The sequence below is a fragment of the Ahaetulla prasina genome, chromosome 7, assembly GCF_028640845.1.
Source record: "Ahaetulla prasina isolate Xishuangbanna chromosome 7, ASM2864084v1, whole genome shotgun sequence".
NCBI classification, from domain to species: Eukaryota; Metazoa; Chordata; class Lepidosauria; order Squamata; family Colubridae; genus Ahaetulla; species Ahaetulla prasina.
In genome coordinates this window covers 84,714,440-84,733,283 of record NC_080545.1, presented here as the reverse complement: position 1 = coordinate 84,733,283, position 18,844 = coordinate 84,714,440, and the positions used below count along the sequence as shown (strand labels likewise).

At 37.6% G+C, this 18,844-nt stretch overlaps 1 protein-coding gene across 1 annotated transcript in view; it reads right to left on the bottom strand.

Moving 5' to 3' along the window:
* Positions 1-18,844, bottom strand: part of CACNA1C (calcium voltage-gated channel subunit alpha1 C) — a 614,085-nt gene that overhangs the window by 197,302 nt on the left and 397,939 nt on the right. The window contains exons 8-9 of the mRNA XM_058191893.1: positions 7,777-7,880; positions 4,742-4,914 (exon numbers count right to left, since the gene is read on the bottom strand). Of these exons, the coding sequence (XP_058047876.1) occupies positions 4,742-4,914; positions 7,777-7,880 (277 nt within the window). The remainder of the gene's footprint in view (positions 1-4,741; positions 4,915-7,776; positions 7,881-18,844) is intronic.

The following is an 18,844-nucleotide window of genomic DNA, read 5'->3' as shown; positions in this document are numbered from 1 at the left end:
ATTCATTTAACAACCAGATGATTTACTTAATGACTGCCAAAATGGTCATAAAATCAGGACCAGACACATGATACCTTGACTTATGACTGTCACAACTTACAATCAAAATTTTGATCCCAATTTCAGTTGTAAGTCAAGGACTACCTGTATTTTCCATTTAGCGGGAAACTAACTCATTTACGTTCCTTTGGTAGAAATCAATCAAAAGGCTAGAAAGCAGTTTTAATTCTTTCTCACTTTTTTTTTTACATTGCTTTCCCTTGGCAAGAAAAAGTGTGGAAAAATTAAGCAAAACGATGATAGCCTGAAGGACCTTCATTAAACCTCTAATTTTACACACATTTGTTGGTTCTTCCTTTTGGATAGCTTCAGGAATAAAAAAGTCATTCACATATTTTAGCAGCTATGAAACTATTCATTAAACTGTAACACAAGGAATTGCTATGATTTTAAGCCTAGTGACTTAAAATCTTCCTTCCTTATTCATTTCTATTTTTTCTAAGAAAATGGTAAATCTTTGCTTTGTTTCATTCCAGCACAGATTAATAACAGCTGTAGGATTTAGAATTGAGTGAGCATAGATAGGACTGTAGCCTTCTTTCTTTGAAAAAAAATTATCTACAGTTTATGGTACAAACATTGTGAATGTTGCCATTGTTACCAGCAATTCCATCACTACTTCAATCACTATTCTTATATTGCACAGTGAGGTTATGGCTACATAATGCCTGTTATTAAACACAAAGCTAATATTTTTGTAGTTACATACTGAATTTCTACCACCTTGAGAAAGAAAAATAAGCAACGTTGCACTGTAACCTTTCTCCCGTTGTTGTTTTTAAACAGCTAATAAATTCTAGAGGATATAATAACATGATTTGTGTTCAAGGAATAAATATCCATATTAGTCAACATTCTAGTTCCTTTTCTTTGCTATTTTTTCTTTACACAATTGAATTATGTGGCTGCTGAATATTATTTATTTAAGAAAACAGGAGAATAAATATTTATCTTAAATATGCCTTACCTTAAATATTTATCTTATTTAATAAAACAAGGTTTCTAAAATATTATAACAGCATTTGCTTCTCCATTAAACTGGGTGTAGGAAACTGAAATACAAGGGATTTACAAACCTAATCTAGATCATGAACATACGATTGCTATGGTCATAAATGTGAGGACTGGTTATAAGTCACTTTTCCCAGTGCTATCATAACTTAAACAGATGCTAAACAAATGTTTGTAGATCAAGGATTACCTGTACCTGGCAGGTACTTTTATATCTTCAGTAAAACTGAAAAACATAGTGACCTTAATGACTAGATTATGGAACTGGCCTGGGCTTATTTTCCCTTTTTAATTGAAAAATTTGCATGATTTTGAAGTAGAGATAATGCATTCTAGCAACTAAATCAAACTTGAGATTGCACAAGCCTTCCCTGTGAAGTATGAACACATTGTAAATCTTCCCATTCTTTAAATGCTCACAAATGAATTTGAACTCAGTTGCCTGAAAGGAAAGCCAAAATCATCAACCAATCAATGTCCCATTCCCTGGGACGTTAGGTCCCCTCCTGTTTGTAGTTCATACAGTGTGCATTTGTTCAGTTGATTGAAAAAAAACTGTAGCTGTGAGAAAAACATTACTAGCTGCAAAGCCACTTTTTCTCCTCTTTGACTTAATTACTGTCATGCTGTATGCATTATTTCCAATGAGATGTAACAGCAAAATAATTTTTCTTGTTTGTATTTTTTTCAAATTCTGCCTTTCTGTTAGAATAGTCATAGTCTAGTCTAAATAGTTTAAATAGCTGAGAAATTTCTAATCCAGAAGTATTATTTTAAGAAAACAGGAGAATAAATATTTATCTTAAATATGCCTTACCTTAAATATTTATCTTATTTAATAAAACAAGGTTTCTAAAATATTATAACAGCATTTGCTTCTCCATTAAACTGGGTGTAGGAAACTGAAATACAAGGGATTTACAAACCTAATCTAGATCATGAACATACGATTGCTATGGTCATAAATGTGAGGACTGGTTATAAGTCACTTTTCCCAGTGCTGTCATAACTTAAACAGATGCTAAACAAATGTTTGTAGATCAAGGATTACCTGCACATGGCAGGTACTTTTATATCTTCAGTAAAACTGAAAAACATAGTGACCTTAATGACTAGATTATGGAACTGGCCTGGGCTTATTTTCCCTTTTTAATTGAAAAATTTGCATGATTTTGAAGTAGAGATAATGCATTCTAGCAACTAAATCAAACTTGAGATTGCACAAGCCTTCCCTGTGAAGTATGAACACATTGTAAATCTTCCCATTCTTTAAATGCTCACAAATGAATTTGAACTCAGTTGCCTGAAAGGAAAGCCAAAATCATCAACCAATCAATGTCCCATTCCCTGGGACGTTAGGTCCCCTCCTGTTTGTAGTTCATACAGTGTGCATTTGTTCAGTTGATTGAAAAAAACTGTAGCTGTGAGAAAAACATTACTAGCTGCAAAGCTACTTTTTCTCCTCTTTGACTTAATTACTGTCATGCTGTATGCATTATTTCCAATGAGATGTAACAGCAAAATAATTTTTCTTGTTTGTATTTTTTTCAAATTCTGCCTTTCTGTTAGAATAGTCATAGTCTAGTCTAAATAGTTTAAATAGCTGAGAAATTTCTAATCCAGAAGTATTATTTTAAGAAACTATATAATGCACCTTTTATGATTAATTTCTAAAGGCTATTGTCATAATGTCGTATTATTGCTATATTACACCTATGATATTATGACAATGATTAATCTCATCATCCCCAAATTTATCCTCACAACTATTGTTTCGAAGATCTAGTCTTTAAAATGTCTTGTGCTGGTTAATGACCACAATAAAGCAACCTAACCTAACCAGTGGTGGGTTTCAAATTTTTTTACTATACCAGTTCTGTGAGCGTAGCCTGGTGGGCGTGGCAGGGGAAGGATTCTGTAAAATCTCCATTCCCTCCCAATCATCTGGGACTCAGGAGGCAGAGAAAAGATGGGGGCGGGGCCCGTCAGAGGTGGCATTTACCGGTTCTCCGAACTATTCAAAATTTCTACTACCGGTTCTCCAGAACTGGTCAGAACCTGCTGAAACCTACCTCTGAACCTAACCTCTTATTATACAGTAAAGACAAACTTACACAATCCATACTTAACGCACATCAAAAATGCTTATGTAAAATAACTCATGTCACTCTATAAATATTTCCAAAGCTCAGGGCCAGACAACAGCAAGGACCGCTGAAATACAGCGCAACAAGGGAGCCTGGATAGAAGCAAAATCAGCCACTCTTTGACTTGGATACGGTGATTCAATACAACAAATGTTATTAATGGAGGAATCAGAGTTCTCAAAATGCAGGTCATCAATACCCAAGAAAGAAGATCAAATTGTGAAACATTCTGAAAGGAATAACTACTTATTTAATATTCATTTATTTAACATGCTGTTTTTGACACATCTAAATATCAGACTCTGTGGTTTCTTTCCCAAATCCCCAAAACTTTAACTTTAGACTGTCTGCTGTTGACCTCACCCCATTCCTAAGAGGTCTGTAAGGGGCGTGCATAAGCGCACCAGCATGCCTACTGTCCCTGTCCTAATGTTTTCTTTTATTCGTATCTTTTACATGTATTTATAATTATGTTTACACTTGTATCTATCATAAAATACTTGCTTGATGAAAAAATAAAATAAAATAAAAAAATAAATGTGCCATACAGTCCCCTCTGAACTTCTGCCAAAAAGTAGATCACCATACAGATCGAAAGACAAGGCAGCTATAATTGTTGCCATTTGAAGCACATTCTTCTAAGCATTGCGTGGCAAAAGAAGGACCACGTCTAATTGTTCCTTTCCTAATCACCTCCAGCAGCATTATGTAGAAGAGCAGAATACGAATTAAAAATAAGTTAGCTTCTGGCAACCAAAGAATATCTTTCATTTTGATACAGGGACAGGTCAGATAACCGATTGAGCCTCCCCACCTCATATTCTGGCTAATTCTTGATATACTATAAACTTGATAAATACCTTGAGAAAATCTGCAACAGTTCATCTTGGTGCTGATTGGAACAGTGACATCATTCAAAGCAATATTACCTTCCCATCATAGGAAAGCAAGGTTCATAATGTGGAACTGATATTTCTCTAACAACATGAATTCACAAATCATACAGATGATATTTTGATTCTGATTCTAGAGATATTATTCTCATAATGCACATAGTATGTTAGGTACCTATTTAAGTTCACAGGGCCATTCTGGTACTGTATTAACTTTATAGATAGTATTGTTTTTATATTTGGCCTGAAACATTTTGGAAAAAGGATGTTTCAGAAATGTTACAAACACCAGCACAAGACTGAGTCGAGATAATTATTTCAAAGGGAAAAGGATGAATTGCAGTTCAGTAAACCTACAGAGCCCAAAGCACATTTTAAACCACATCTCTAATAAAATGTATATGCCAGTTTTCCTTTGTAATACACAATGCCAAGCAAAGACATGGTCCTTTGGAATCAATAGTAATTATATTGACTTCTTCATCTTCCCCATCCTATTTTTTATAAAGCAATATTTGATTCAGAAGGAAAACAACATATTTTAGCTCATGACGTTTCTCAAAATGCTGAGCACCTTCAGAAGTTATCTCTGGCTAGGAGCAAAAAGGAAAACAGGAGAAAGTTTCTTACTGTTTCGGGGCTTTTCCTCATCCATGCCTTCATCCTCATTTTCTGGATCTATATCTTCTGCCTGAGTTATCCAATCTAGATATCCCTTTAGGTCTTCCTCCAGTTGTTGTTTCTCTCTTAGTTTCTGAAAGTCACCTCGAGCTTTTGCTTTTTCTCTCTCTTTAGAAAACTCCCTGGTGAGAAGGAGGGGATTAAATTAAAAGAACAGAAGAGAGCGAGAAATAGAAAGAAAGAAAAAAGAGAAAGAGAGAGAAGATAAGATAAGAGAATAACTTGAACTGCCCTTAAAATATTATTTTTTTTGGTATGATAACGTAGCTGCTCGTGTTAATTTAAGCATTGTGGTTCCTCAAGATATGGTATGTTGCTAGGTTTTAAAACTGCTAAAGTGAACTCTCTGTGCTGCTTCTCAAATTACTATTGTACCTTGAGATGTAGATGTTGTTGTTAAAATCTCCTACACCTGATGCAATATTACATTCAATACAATACTAGGAATATAAGGAAGATTTGTTTCTTATATTGTATCGATTTGCTGTCTCAAGTTTTCTGTCCTATTGTTTGGTTTTTGTTCCATTGTCAGGATACTAATCATGAGAATTTTAAAATAGAACATTACAAGGTACTTTATTTAATTCTTAGGATCAAAAGCATCTCAGTGAATTAATTAATTAGGAAAGAGCTTTGCCAATAAAATAAATAGACCAATTACAAATGTGGAAAAACCATAAGAGTTTGTCTACTAAAGCCCACATTTTTGTACCAAGGAACAGTAAAGAAAAGGTGGACAATAAGAAAATCTAGTCAAGATTTGGTGCCTTTTTCTGAGCAGCACTTCATATAAGTAAGGTGAACAGTATTAAAGATTATTTTTTTTATTAAGCCAAGAATATTAAATTTAATTTTTTATGTCTGTGGAGTCCAATCTCTTGTAATGTTGCCCTGTATTATCCACTAGAAAATTCAACCTAGGCTGTATTGGCCCTGCAATATTAAACATTATTATTTAAAAATGTCTTTTAATAATAATAGTTAGAAGATTTATGCTCAATACCAGAAAGAATATTGACGTTAGGCTTCAGATTCCTTTATTACAATATCAGATCTACTACCTGATAGTAATTGTCCTGGCTTTAAGGACTATATTTTACATATCTTGTAATCTTTTATATTATAGAGTCAAAGACTGAACATGAATTTTTTTAAAAAAATATAAATAATTTGATTTGCTTGGTGTTCCTGCAAGAGTGATGGAAATTTACATCCAGCAAAGCAGATATTTGCCATCTACTACATATGGGGTTCTGTATATATTTTTTTGCATAGGAGCATTCTACATGGGAAAACCATTATATTAATATACAAAGGACATCTTTCTGGAACATCTAATACAGAGCTAAAAATGTTCTAATGATGGTAGTAAACTGGATATCAACGTGCGATCAAAATGCATCTACACAAAATTCTCTTTTATTTGGCATTTTGTGAAGTAATTTCAACTTCCATTCCTTCCTACATCTTTGTGTGTCATACGAGGGCCGAATTGTGTTTAGCTTATATAGTACAGGTTAAAATAAAGCAACACAGTTTATTTGGTTAATTCCTGGTTTGTTTCATCTGCATGTCTTTTGCCAACATCCAAATCTCTAGCTGAGGTACACAACTATTTCGCCAATCTGTTTGCAGGAATTTTCTTAGGAACCAATGATGGTTATGCATTGCTGCTTTGTGCTCCGTGTTTCATCTGTTCTGCTTCTGTGTGAATGACCCCTCTTATCATGGGGACTCTCAACAGGCACTTTGGGCAGGCATACATATTCTACCTGGAAGAAGCACTCTTGAAGTTGCAGTGAGCTCCAAGCATATAAAGCTTTATACTGTAGATCAGGAGTCTCCAACCTTGGTCTCTTTAAGACTTGTGGACTTCAACTCAAAGCTGGCTGAGGAACTCTGGGAGTTGAAGTCCACAAGTCTTAAAGGGACCAAGGTTGCAGACCCCTGCTGTAGATCACAACCAGTTCCTTAAAGTGTGCATGAAAACCATAAGAACCAGTAGAGTTGCTACAGTAGTGGTGTTATGCGGCAGTAATGTTTCTGTCTTGGAACCATGTGTGCAGTTGCACAGTTTATCAGCTGAAGTTTCAATGGTTTTAAGGGTATTGAATAAACTACATTACAATAATCCAATTAGCAGGCGATAAGGAGGAACGGAGATTATTTCACAGAAAGCAAAGTGTAAGTAGGGTGAAGACTGAGGATGAGAGAAGAGTTTGGAGAGAAAGCCATTGGACCACAATTTAATCTGGGAATCAATCTATGTTTATTTTCAAGTACTATTAAGTACTATTCAAGTACTATTTGTCTTGCAATTTTGGGATTTGTAAAAGAGAACAAACACAAAAACAAACCAGGAATAATACAGAATGCCAGGTTTAGCTAAATTAATAAGGCAGGTTTCATAAACCAACTTTAAACCGTGACACCAAATTCTTCTCTTAACATCTATGTGTTCTTGGTATTCCAACATTACTGTTACACCAAACTCTAATTTAGCACTTTTATAGGCCAAATTGATTTTACAATGATCCTCCGGTATTGCTAGTTTTTGGCTGTCAAGCTAAGAAAGCAAATAATATATTCCAACCGGTAAAATATAAACATAGAATACACAGAATTATCATTTTAATTTACAACGTTGAGCCCAAATTCCTTTTCAATGTAGGAATCTAAATTAATGCAAAGAAGATGGTCTCGCCTCAGTTTGAATACATGTAATTTCTCTCTAGTGACTAGTTCCACTGTCATGAATGTTATCACCTGCCAGCCTACAATAGTGCATTCTAACTACTGTGCCATCATATAGAGTTTGGCCAAAAACCATTGATATTTTTAAAAGAAATGTATATGCTGAATCAACACTTACAGTATATCCATAACACCACCCCAAAGAATAGAAAATATTAGTGTAGAACCAAGGAAAATAAATAAATAAATAAAAAACAATTGAAAAACCTTTTTTCCTTTTTATTGCTTACCCGCTAAGTACACCGAGAACCAAGTTAAGTACAAAAAATGAGCCTATGATGATTAGTGTAACAAAATAGATCCAGGGCCACTCCCTTCCTATGGCATCATTGACCTGGAAGAGTGGAATGATAATTAGTGAGAAAAAGTTAATTCCTGTGCATTGCAAGTCTCCAGTTGAAGGGAACCTCAGCCACCAGCACTGAATTTGAATGTTGGGTGAGTTAGTTATGAAGACAAGGCAGATAGGAGCCATGTGTGTAGGAATGCACAAATTTTCTAAGTTCTCCTACTCCTGATGGAGGTATTATTATATAGCCCTACTGTAATATGACTTCCCTTAGATGTATTAATGATATGTAAATTTTCATTAAACAGACTCTTTGCTTGGGTTTATGACGAACTAAGAAGCTTGGTGACGTGGAAGGATCCTGATCCTGGAGTCTTGCCTGCAGCATGAGGAGAAGAAAACACCAAAACTAACAGCTTACCCGCTCAACACACCAAGAACCAGATTAAGAACGAAAAAGGATCCAAAGATGACCAGACTGACAAAGTACACCCAGGGTAACTCATAGCCCATAGCGTCCTGCATCTGGAAAGATGGAGGGTAGTTAGAAGACAGAGACAGAGAGCAGAAATGGTTAGGAAGAGAAGACAGAGGTGTTTACACATCAGGCCCATCTATCTGACTCAGAGACTTGGAAATGTTATAGTTGTTATTTATTTTGAGTTATTTTGAAGATCTAGTGGCTCAAGACATTATGGGAGATCAGAAAGAGTGCATGAGAGTTCAATCACATTATAGAACTGGAAGCATTCTTATTTACATGTCTTTATTTAAATAAGGAAAAAGAGATGCCTCTTAGCAATAACAATTCATTTTTGGCAGTTAAAAAAATAGACAACGATGGATGAATAATGCAACACAAACAAATATTCAGTAGGTTAATATAGCTTAATGCAATACATTAAAAAATAATAACAATAATAAACAAGAGAAATCTTGATATTGTTTTATTTTTTTAAAAAAAATCAGTTTCTTAATGCGGAGTTTAATTGTGATTTATTGGAGACCTTTCTTTTGACACAACGATGCTATTTTTACTGTTACTAATGTCCTTAAGTGAGAACCTTAAATTATGAAAATATTATGTTCAAAACAGCCACTCTCTTCACATTAGAGTATATTCTGTACGTACCTTTAAAAAATAATTTGTAATTTTGTCAGATTTCCTTTTTCCAAAGGATACATTTACATATATTTTAAAAACATTTCCTTTTGGCCTGAAAGGGGCCAATCCAAAACATTTATTAATATCCTCCAATAATTCCTATATGAGTTACTAGCTGAATGCAATATATAGCATTGAATTTTTAATAATACTTCACATCAGGTCCAGCATTATGAGGAAATTATAAATCATAATGGCTTCAGGCGCCACACATATCCAAACAAGCGTATGTTTCCGCAGTTTCAACACCCATCTTGGTTGTTAAAAGAAAAGTAAAATGTGACTTTTCTTTGAATTTCTTTTTGGGGTACAAATATATAATCCTGTCTCTGTTCTATAGAAACATATGATTAATATGGCAATTGAACTGATTTGTTCCTTCAGTTTCCAATAACTCCATGGATTTAAAGACAACACTCTAAGGCAGGGGTCTTCAACCTTGGCAACTTTAAGACTTGTGGACTTCAATTCCCAAAATTCCTCAGCCAGCTTTGCTGGCTGAGGAACTCTGGGAGTTGAAGTCCACAAGTCTTAAAGTTGCCAAGGTTGGAGACCCCTGCTCTAAGGGGTAGCATCTAAAACTATTATGAACAATGAATACTGATATTCTGCGGAAACGTTTATCTCATTGGGGGGGTTCCTTTTATAACGGAAAGCAAAGGATTGGGAAAATGATACTAATGTGCGACTGGTAAGTAAATGAAAGGATATCTACAAGATATGACACAAAGATGGTGGCTGTGAAAGTGCAATCAAAATGACCTATTTTTTATATGGTTCCACCTATCACAACGATTTTTTGACTTCAATTGCACCGTCATAGCCACCATCTAGATTTTATTTTATCATACCCCGTGAATAGCTCTGAGTGAACAAATAGAGGATCTGATAGATAATCTACTGGATTATATTAAAGACCCTAGTATTCCTTTTCCTTTTTTTAAACATATAAGCCCCATGGATCTTTAAGGGTGTCCTGCTGAATAGCAGACACATAAAACAACTTTTCCTCTGGCTAATGTTGCATTAAGCATGGCCCTAAGATGCCTTCGCGCATATTCATGCAATATTACCCCCCCCCATCAGATAGATCAGAATGGAATATCAACTCAACAGGAAAACTATAATGTATTGAGATGAGCTACAAATAACAGGATCTTGCAAGTCTTTTATAGGAAAGAAAAGCACTATCAGAAAGAGGTTTTAGCAAGTCATTCCTGGAATGGAGCAGGGATGAGCAAATGATAGCTTTACAACCAACGTAGCTATGTGATATGTACCCATCACATAAGCCAATTTTGAATCTGGTGCTGTTAACCCGCTACTCTTTATTTCTGTTGCTAGAGAAAAATTATGACCACCAATGTGCACTAAGCAGAAAAAGGATATCACAATATCACATACGCTGGAAGTTTCAAAAGCAGAGGAAGATTTCCCATTCTGCTATTTCCATGCTTCAAAGGCTCCTCTGATGATCCCAGCTGAGTTGCTGATCATCAAAGGCTTCTTTTCTTTTAAAAGCATTTTTTTTGCCTTTAAAAGAAAAAAAAGCCTGTGATGATCCCAGCTGAGCTGAGTGATCATCAGAGGCTTTTTTTTTTACTTTTAAAAGCATTTTTTTGGCTGATCACGCGGCTCAGCTGGGCATGGGGGGGGCAGGGATTTTTGCTACCAGTTCTCAGAACCACCTGCTGCCATCGCTACCAGATCAGGCGATCCGGTCCGAACCGGGAGCATTTCACCCCTGCACTGGACTATTTTTAGTGGAATTGGTTGAAGCAAATGTTAAGTTTGGGATGGATTTCATTATTTTTACTTGCACAGTTTGCATTCTTGTTTGTACTACAGTAAACTATTACTATTAAGTATGAGATTTTGATCTGGCTTTTGTAGAGGTTTGTATCATCTACTGTTGTTTCTTTTTAAAAGCACAGGAAAAATCCACTTACAGCATTTTTTAAAAAAGGAACAGAGCAAAAGAGATCACAATGCAACCACTTGTTAAAGTCAATTTTGGAATGCCGGTGGGTAGAGGGTATAGTGACCAGACGTCCCGCTTTTGGTAGGACAGTCACGCTTTTTAATAATTTGTCCCGTGTCCCGCGGCAATTCCAAAAAGTCCCATTTTTTTTTGTTTCACTCCCATTCTGAAAATGGGATGCGGCAATGCAAGAGGACGAGGCGGAGAAGGGGGAGTGGCGGAGAAGGGGGCACGAGAGGGAGGAGAGACGCCGGTTGACTTCACCCAAGAGGAAGAGGAGAGCCGAGGAGAGCCGAGCCTGCCTGGAAGAGCCGAGAGGAGAGCCGAGCCTGCCTGGAAGAGCAGAGAAGCAGCAGCCACTCCTCCTCCTTCAGGCAGATGGCAAGACACAGCACGCATGCACAGCACCCCCACCCCCGGTCAATGGTGTCTCGCTTTGCCATCGCTGAAATCTGATCACTTTAGTAGAGGGTGGAGGTGAGGAAAGAGATAGATGGATAACTTGGAGCAGAAAATCTCACATTCTGGGTGCTGCAACCAAGGTCTTTGCCCACATTTACAACAATTTCATGAGAAGATAGCAGCGAAGGAGAGAAAAAGGCATTTCCTGCTGACCTTAATGAATGGCCAGAAAACCAAGCTGTCTATTACGGGACTATGAAAAGCAACAAAAATGTTTTCCACTGGCAGTAAAACCATATTTTTTTTTGCCCAGCATGTTTGTAGAGTTATCAGAATATTAAAGATGAATCAGAGTCACTGCCATAGTAGCAGAAAAAAAAGGAAATCACTTTTGCTGTTCCACAAAAATAATTACCCATAAAAACAGGTTAATCTCAGATATTTTTCAAATGGTTTTCTTTGCTTCACACGTATGCTTCTATACATACTAAGAGGAGAGCCAGTTTGATATAGTGGTTAAGGTATCAGGCTTGGGAAATTGGGAGACTGTGAATACTAGTCCGGTCTTAGGCATGAAGCCTGCTAGATGACATTGGGCCAGTCACTCCCACTCAGCCCTAGAAAGGAGACAGTGGAAACCACTTTAGAAATCTCTCCAAGAAAGCTGCAGGGACTAATCCAGTCAATCATTAGGAGTCAATAGTGACTTGAAGGCATAAAAACAAAACAAACCTACTAAGAGTCTCCACAAGGAATTATCCATATCTCTGGAGCTCTAGATGGGAACTCTAGTGATTTACTGAGCTCCCACTCTTTCTTCTGTTTCTCAAGACTGACTCAACATTTCTGGGAAACTAGGGTGCTACTAATTACCTCTGCAGGCTGATCAGGCAGTTTGTGTTGCTATTCAGACAATCATTTGAAGAAAACCAATCACAGATTACAGTCTAAGTAGAAATTCATGATTAATAATTGCTTGATTAACCACAAACTATATAATCTCCCTGAAATTTCATGGAAAGAATTGAATTTGCTCTTCAGATGGGACAAACCCACCATTTTTTCCCGATGATGAAACAGCAGAAGTAGAATCAAATGCCACAGATTCTTGTGGGGATTTTTTTTTAATGTTGGAAGAGATCATCCGGATAAGGATTAGAAAGACCATGACAGACAATTGCAAAAATCCGGAGGGTGCCAGGATCTCTTGTAATCACCTCCAATATGTGCAAGCACTGCACAAGTGTGAAAAGACAGGGCCTTGACTGTCCAATTGGACTAAAAAACACTACTCAGATTTGCCATCAGACTGTCATTTGTAAAAAGATGAATATCTAGCAAATGAGCATTTAGTAGCTTTCGTGTGCTTTTCAAAGGAGAACAAGTGAGTCAGAGAGTGAGAAGCAGAACATTGGAAACGCAAATGGAAGCGAGCAATAGAGCGTGAAGGACTCAGTGACATTTCCCCTTTCTGTGATGTTGTCTTCGTTTGTTGTGTTTTGTTGGGTTTTAGCATCATCAAATGGAAAGTTTTCCACTCCACTGAGGATCTCTTGCAATAGCCCAATCATGCTATCATATTCACTAAAAGCTGCTGCATGTTTTGCAGTATTGATCTGCTGTTGAAGCAGACAGTAAACTTCAAGCACACTAACATACCTCGAGGAATGGAGTAAGAACTCTCAGAAGGATCCTGGAATGCCCCATGTATGTCTAATGGTTGTATTCTCAAATATGAATATGCCCAGGATTGGACCAGTTGCTTCTTGATAAAATTTACTAAAGTGCATCAGATTAAATACACAGAGACAATCCAATTTGCATTCACTGGATGTATGGCAGGTCTTCTTAATATTCTACTTTCTTATAATTTAAATTATTTTAATCAAAAGAAGAAGCAGTTCCAAAAGCAGAAGCAGACTAAAAAAAACAACATACTCTTTAAGCATCACAAATATACATTGTTAGCTCCACCCAAATAAATACATTTCACCAGTTTCCCACAGACAGCTTGCCTGCTACAACCTAAAATATAATAAAAATTTGCATGGCAGCATGTCAAGTATTGCAACAGATAATGGGGATGCCACCAAGCTGGCCATTCATCTCCTTCACCAGTTTGAATATATAATCTAACTGTTTTGATATGATACTGTTCTTAGGTATTGCATTGCTATCTGGACATTCTGTTTTTTATTAAGCTGGTGACCTTTGGCTTTAATAAAAAAAAATCACCCATTCATATAATGGGTGGATATTTTCTGCTATAATCTACAATTGTATCTTGTGAAGGACAAGGTAGGGACAGCACCTTGCTGTTGTTCTTGCCATTGGTAATCAAATTGGATTATGTGGACTTTCTTTGTGGCTGAAATTTATCTACATTTCATACGTCTATTTGAAGATTCAAATATTTTGCCTTTTCAGTCTATCCAAGAGTAGCATGAAGTGCTGAAAATCAGAAGTCTGTTTCTTTAAGGCAAGGGTGTCCAAACTTGGCAACTTTAAGACTTGTGGACTTCGCTGGCTGAGGAATTCTGGGAGTTGAAGTCCACAAGTCTTAAGGTGCCAAGTTTGGACACCTCTACTTTAAGGGATGTTTTGCATGTAACAGATGGAGGAGATTGTGTGATGCCACATTAAATCTATAAAAATGCCATTTTGGCCAATCTTCTTTATTTTAGTTTGCAGAATTAGATTTCCCCCCCCCAAAAAATCAAATTCCATTAATAAAGAAATGTTTCCTAGAGCCCAGGGGCAATAATCAATCTAATGAAAATGTAAGCTCTTACCACAACATCACTTGAATTTGTCTGCCAAATTGGATGGCTATTTCCACAGCACAAAAAACACTGTACTCCATCTTAAGACCCTAGTGGTATATTCTAGCTCCAATTAATATCAATATCCTTACAATTCCAGATGTAAACATATTTATATAGGTACAAGCTATATGCGACCATCTTGGGATATTTCAAGACGGAAATAGAGACAATTTCTGAGTTAGAACTTTCAAGATAAATATGCTTGAGAGCCAGTTTAGTCTAGTTATTAAGGCACCAGGCTAGAAATTGGGAAATTTGGAGGTCTTAGGCAGGAAGCAGGTGAGGGACCTTGGACCGGTCATTCCCCCTTAGCCCTAATAAAGAGGCAATGGCAAACCTCTTATGAAATCCTGCCAAAAAGCTGTAACGACTAGTCCATGGAGGTCACCAGGATTCAACAGTGTGATTCAAAGGCCCAAATTAATAAATAAGCATGCTTGGAATTAGGGTGACTAAAAAGAATGTGCCTTGCAGTTACAGTTACCCAAGGCAGAAATGAATTACAGTTCAAGCTATGAGAGAAAATGAATGAGATTTTGCTTATAAAGTAGATATCAACATCAGAGATTAAACTCCCCCCCTTTTTTTGGCAAGACTTGCATTAATTGTTTAGGCCTTTCCTTGGTTCCTTCATTATATGGTAGTTTAACCTTTGCAGGATAATAGTCATTAGCAGGATAACAGTCATTACAAGAACAATGAACAACTCAGTGCAATTAAATGCTATCCATTAAAGGGGAAGATGCTACTTTGCATAATATATTTCAAACCAATGACACCCACTGTTTGAATTCATATAGAAAGACATGGGCATGTTTTTTTAAAAAAAATAATAATAACCAGCATTGGGATGCTATATATGTATTTACAATAATAATTGTCAATTTATCACCTTATGCATAAATTGCAAAGGCAATTTATCTAGATAGATTAACCTAGGTAGAGATGGTCTGACATTCTCCTTTAAGGACAACAAATTAAAAACAAAAAGTCAGCTTGTCAGCAAGATAATTTGGCACCCTGCCAGCTGCCAGCAATAGCTACAGGAGAATTAGAGGGGAGCTGTATATTCAGTCACTACAACTACTTTTCAAAGTGAAACAAGGCAAGAAAGGGAAAACCCTAGTAAAATTGCAGAGAATTAACCAAAGAATGTTCAGCTGATCCATGGATTAACAATGGCTTCTGATGGGCAGAAATCCTCAACAAAGCATTATACCAGAGGTATGCAGCTCCATAGCTATCAAATCTGAAAATATCTATCAAAAACACAGTTTTACTATCAGAGCAGCCATCCCCAACCTTGGCGGCCCGGTTCGGGGTGGGTGGGGGAGAGGGGAACTGGGCTGCACGAGCGGTGGGCACACACGTGCCAGTGTCCACCATGCTGTCGCTCGTGTAAATTGAGTTGCGTGTGCACGCTGCGACCAGCCACTCGCGTGGCCCAATTCTGAATATGCTGCAGGGGTTGGGGACCCCTGTCTTAGAGGATACATTTAGCAATTTGCCAAGCAGAGGGGAACAGATACTCGCATCAACATTTTTATCTCCAGCAAGACTGGATTTTCAACATCAACATTTGAAAACCTTCCCTATAAAACTGGTGATGGAGAAGACTCCTGCGAGTCCCTTGGACTGCAATGCGATCAAACCGGTCAGTCCTAGAGGAGATCAACCTGACTGCTCTTTAGAAGGCCAGATCCTGAAGATGAAACTCAAATCCTTTGGCCACCTAATGAGAAGGAAGGACTCACTGGAGAAGAGCCTAATGCTGGGAAAGATTGAGGGCAAAAGGAGAAGGGGGCGACAGAGAACGAGATGGCTGGATGGAGTCACTGAAGCAGTAGGCGTGAGCTTAAATGGACTCCAGAGGATGGTAAAGGATTGGAAGGCCTGGAGGAACGTTGTCAATGGGGTCGCGATGGGTTGGACATGTCTTCACAACTAACAACAACAACAAATAAAACTAATGATTCCCTCTTTCCCTGCCATTAAAATGCATCCCCACTAATTTCAGTTATTTTTTTTTTGAAGGACGTTGAAATCTGAAAATTTTGAGGTGGGTGGCCCATATCAAAGGTGGCTGATTCTTTTAAAGGCCCCCTTTGGCCCTGAAAAGTATCCAAAGGATCAACAGGATATACATAAACGTGTCCATCCATCCTACTATGCTTGCAATACATTTTATACATTTTCTAGAAGTAAAGTCAAGATTGATTTTCATTTTTCCTGGAATATTGGACAATAGATCTGACCTGTCCTTTGTAGTTTAAACTCTTTTCTTGTCTTTTGTCGTCTGGATTGTGAGATTGTGTGTGTGCATGTGTGTTTGCCATCATTATCTGTTTCTTATTAAACATGAGTCACGCATCCTGTAAATGATAACTACTTGAATGTAAAATAATGTCTTTCATGGTTGCCAATGTTAACAAAAATGCACAGACTATGTACACCATCATAAAACAAAGGCTATTTTTTTATCTCATATTGCTCTGTGGAAGGTTGTGTCTGCTTATCATGGAGAAAGGAAGGGACTGTAGTGCCTTCTTTTCTCTTCAAATGACCCCACTACTGACTCTGGAGCAGTGGTGGGTTGCTCCCGGTTCAGACTGGTTCTTGGGAACTGGTAGTAAAACCGGGGGAGACTCCGCCCACCGATCCCGACATCATCAGGAAGCTTCTGCGCATGCGCCAGAAGCAAGTGTGCATGTGCGTGCAATCCCGCTGCAAACCAGTAGTAAAGGTAAGTAGAACCTACCCCTGGAAGTTTAAAGGAGCAACCACAGCTTGGTAGGGAACACGAAGAGAGGTTTTCTTCTTCAGCTGAAGCTGCAGACTTAAGGCATTGTTCTTTTGTTTTGAAAGCCAAGGAGCGTGGAAAGTTTTCCCACTGAGCTGAAGAGCTAAAAACTAAGCAGTCAGCAGGCAGGAAAAGAGCAGCTCAGCTGCAACAGCTAAACCCAGAGGAAAGGAGGATGGTGAGACCAGGAAGTAGCTCAACAACAGTGGAGCATTAAACCAATGTGATCAGTAGAGGGTTCCTCTTACCTTCGCTACCAGTTCGGAATTGGGAGTGCACACGCGCGGACCTTCTGAGCAAGCGCAGAACCTTCTGCGCATGCACAGAGTGTCCATGATGACGTCTGGGTGGGTGGGCGGAGCCTCCCCGCCACCACCACTACTGGTTCGCCCGAACCGGGGCAAACCGGTAGAAATCCACCACTGCATGTGATCCATCAACAACAGGTCTCCCTGGAGGCCCATCATCAGCTTTGAAGGACAGAGGCAGAAAGGGGTCATTGAGTCTACCATGGAAACCTATACTATGCCTAGCCTGGCAGTGATATATAGCAGGGGTTTCCAACCTTGGCAACTTTAAGACTTGTGGACTTCAACTCCTAGAATACCTCAGCCAGCAAAGCTGAGAGTTGAAGTCCACAAGTCTTAAAGTTGCCAAGGTTGGAGAGCCCTGATATATAGTATATATGATGATATTATTATCCATTCAGTTGTGTCCCTCTCTTGGTGATTCTGTGGATCAGGTCTCTCCACATCTTCTGATCTTGCACTACTGTGAGTTTTTCTATGCTGTGATGGGTGTCAATTTTGATAGTATCCAGGCACTGTGTTCTTTGGGAACTTGGTTTCCTTTTACCACTAACTCTTCCAAGCATAATTGCTTTCTCCAGTGAATTCACTTGCATGGTATGTCCAAAGTAAATGAGACACTGCAACTGTCATAAGTATGAATCAGTTGCCAAACATCTGAATTTTGATCATGTGATCATGGAGATGCTACAATGGTTGTAAGTGTTGAAAATGATCATTATTCACATTTTTCAGTGCTGCTGTAATTTTGAACCGTCACTAAACGAATTGTAAACGGAGGACTACTTGTATGGAAGAAGCTTCTCCAGAACCACAGCTCAAACGAGTCAATTTTCTTCCTATTTTGCTTGTTTAAAGTCCAGCTTTTACAATTCTAGGTAGCTATAGGGAACACGATAGAGCGGACTAACCAACATTTGGTTGCAAGGCTGATGTCCATGCTTTTCCAGTATATTATTCTTCACATATAACCTTGTTGTATTATAAAATGTGATATTCAAAGATACATATTGTTGCTTCAACTGAATTGTGTTCTCAGTTTTCTTAGAATTAGATTTTCTTATCAGCTGTGTTAATTTCCTACTATTCTAATGTTTATACATTTTGTACTTTGATGAAGGTATCTTTTCTTTTATGTACACTGAGAGCATATGCACCAAGACAAATTCCTTGTGTGTCCAATCACACTTGGCCAATAAAAATTCTATTCTATTCTATTCTATTCTATTCTATTCTATTCTATTCTATTCTATTCTAGTCTAGTCTAGTCTAGTCTAGTCTAGTCTAGTCTAGTCTAGTCTAGTCTAGTCTATTGACCTGGAGACTCAGAAAAATCTTCAGAATGAATTTGCTTACACTATATTTGCCTAGTAGGTTATCTTAGCTGGAAGTATAATAATGTTTTAATACAAAAGATTACTTCCTTCTCTGCATCATCTCTTCAGAAAGTGCTATCCACAAGACTCAAGGTTATTTACACAGAAAGCTTGATTATTCCTTCCTTACCTGTTATACAAACTACTAAGTT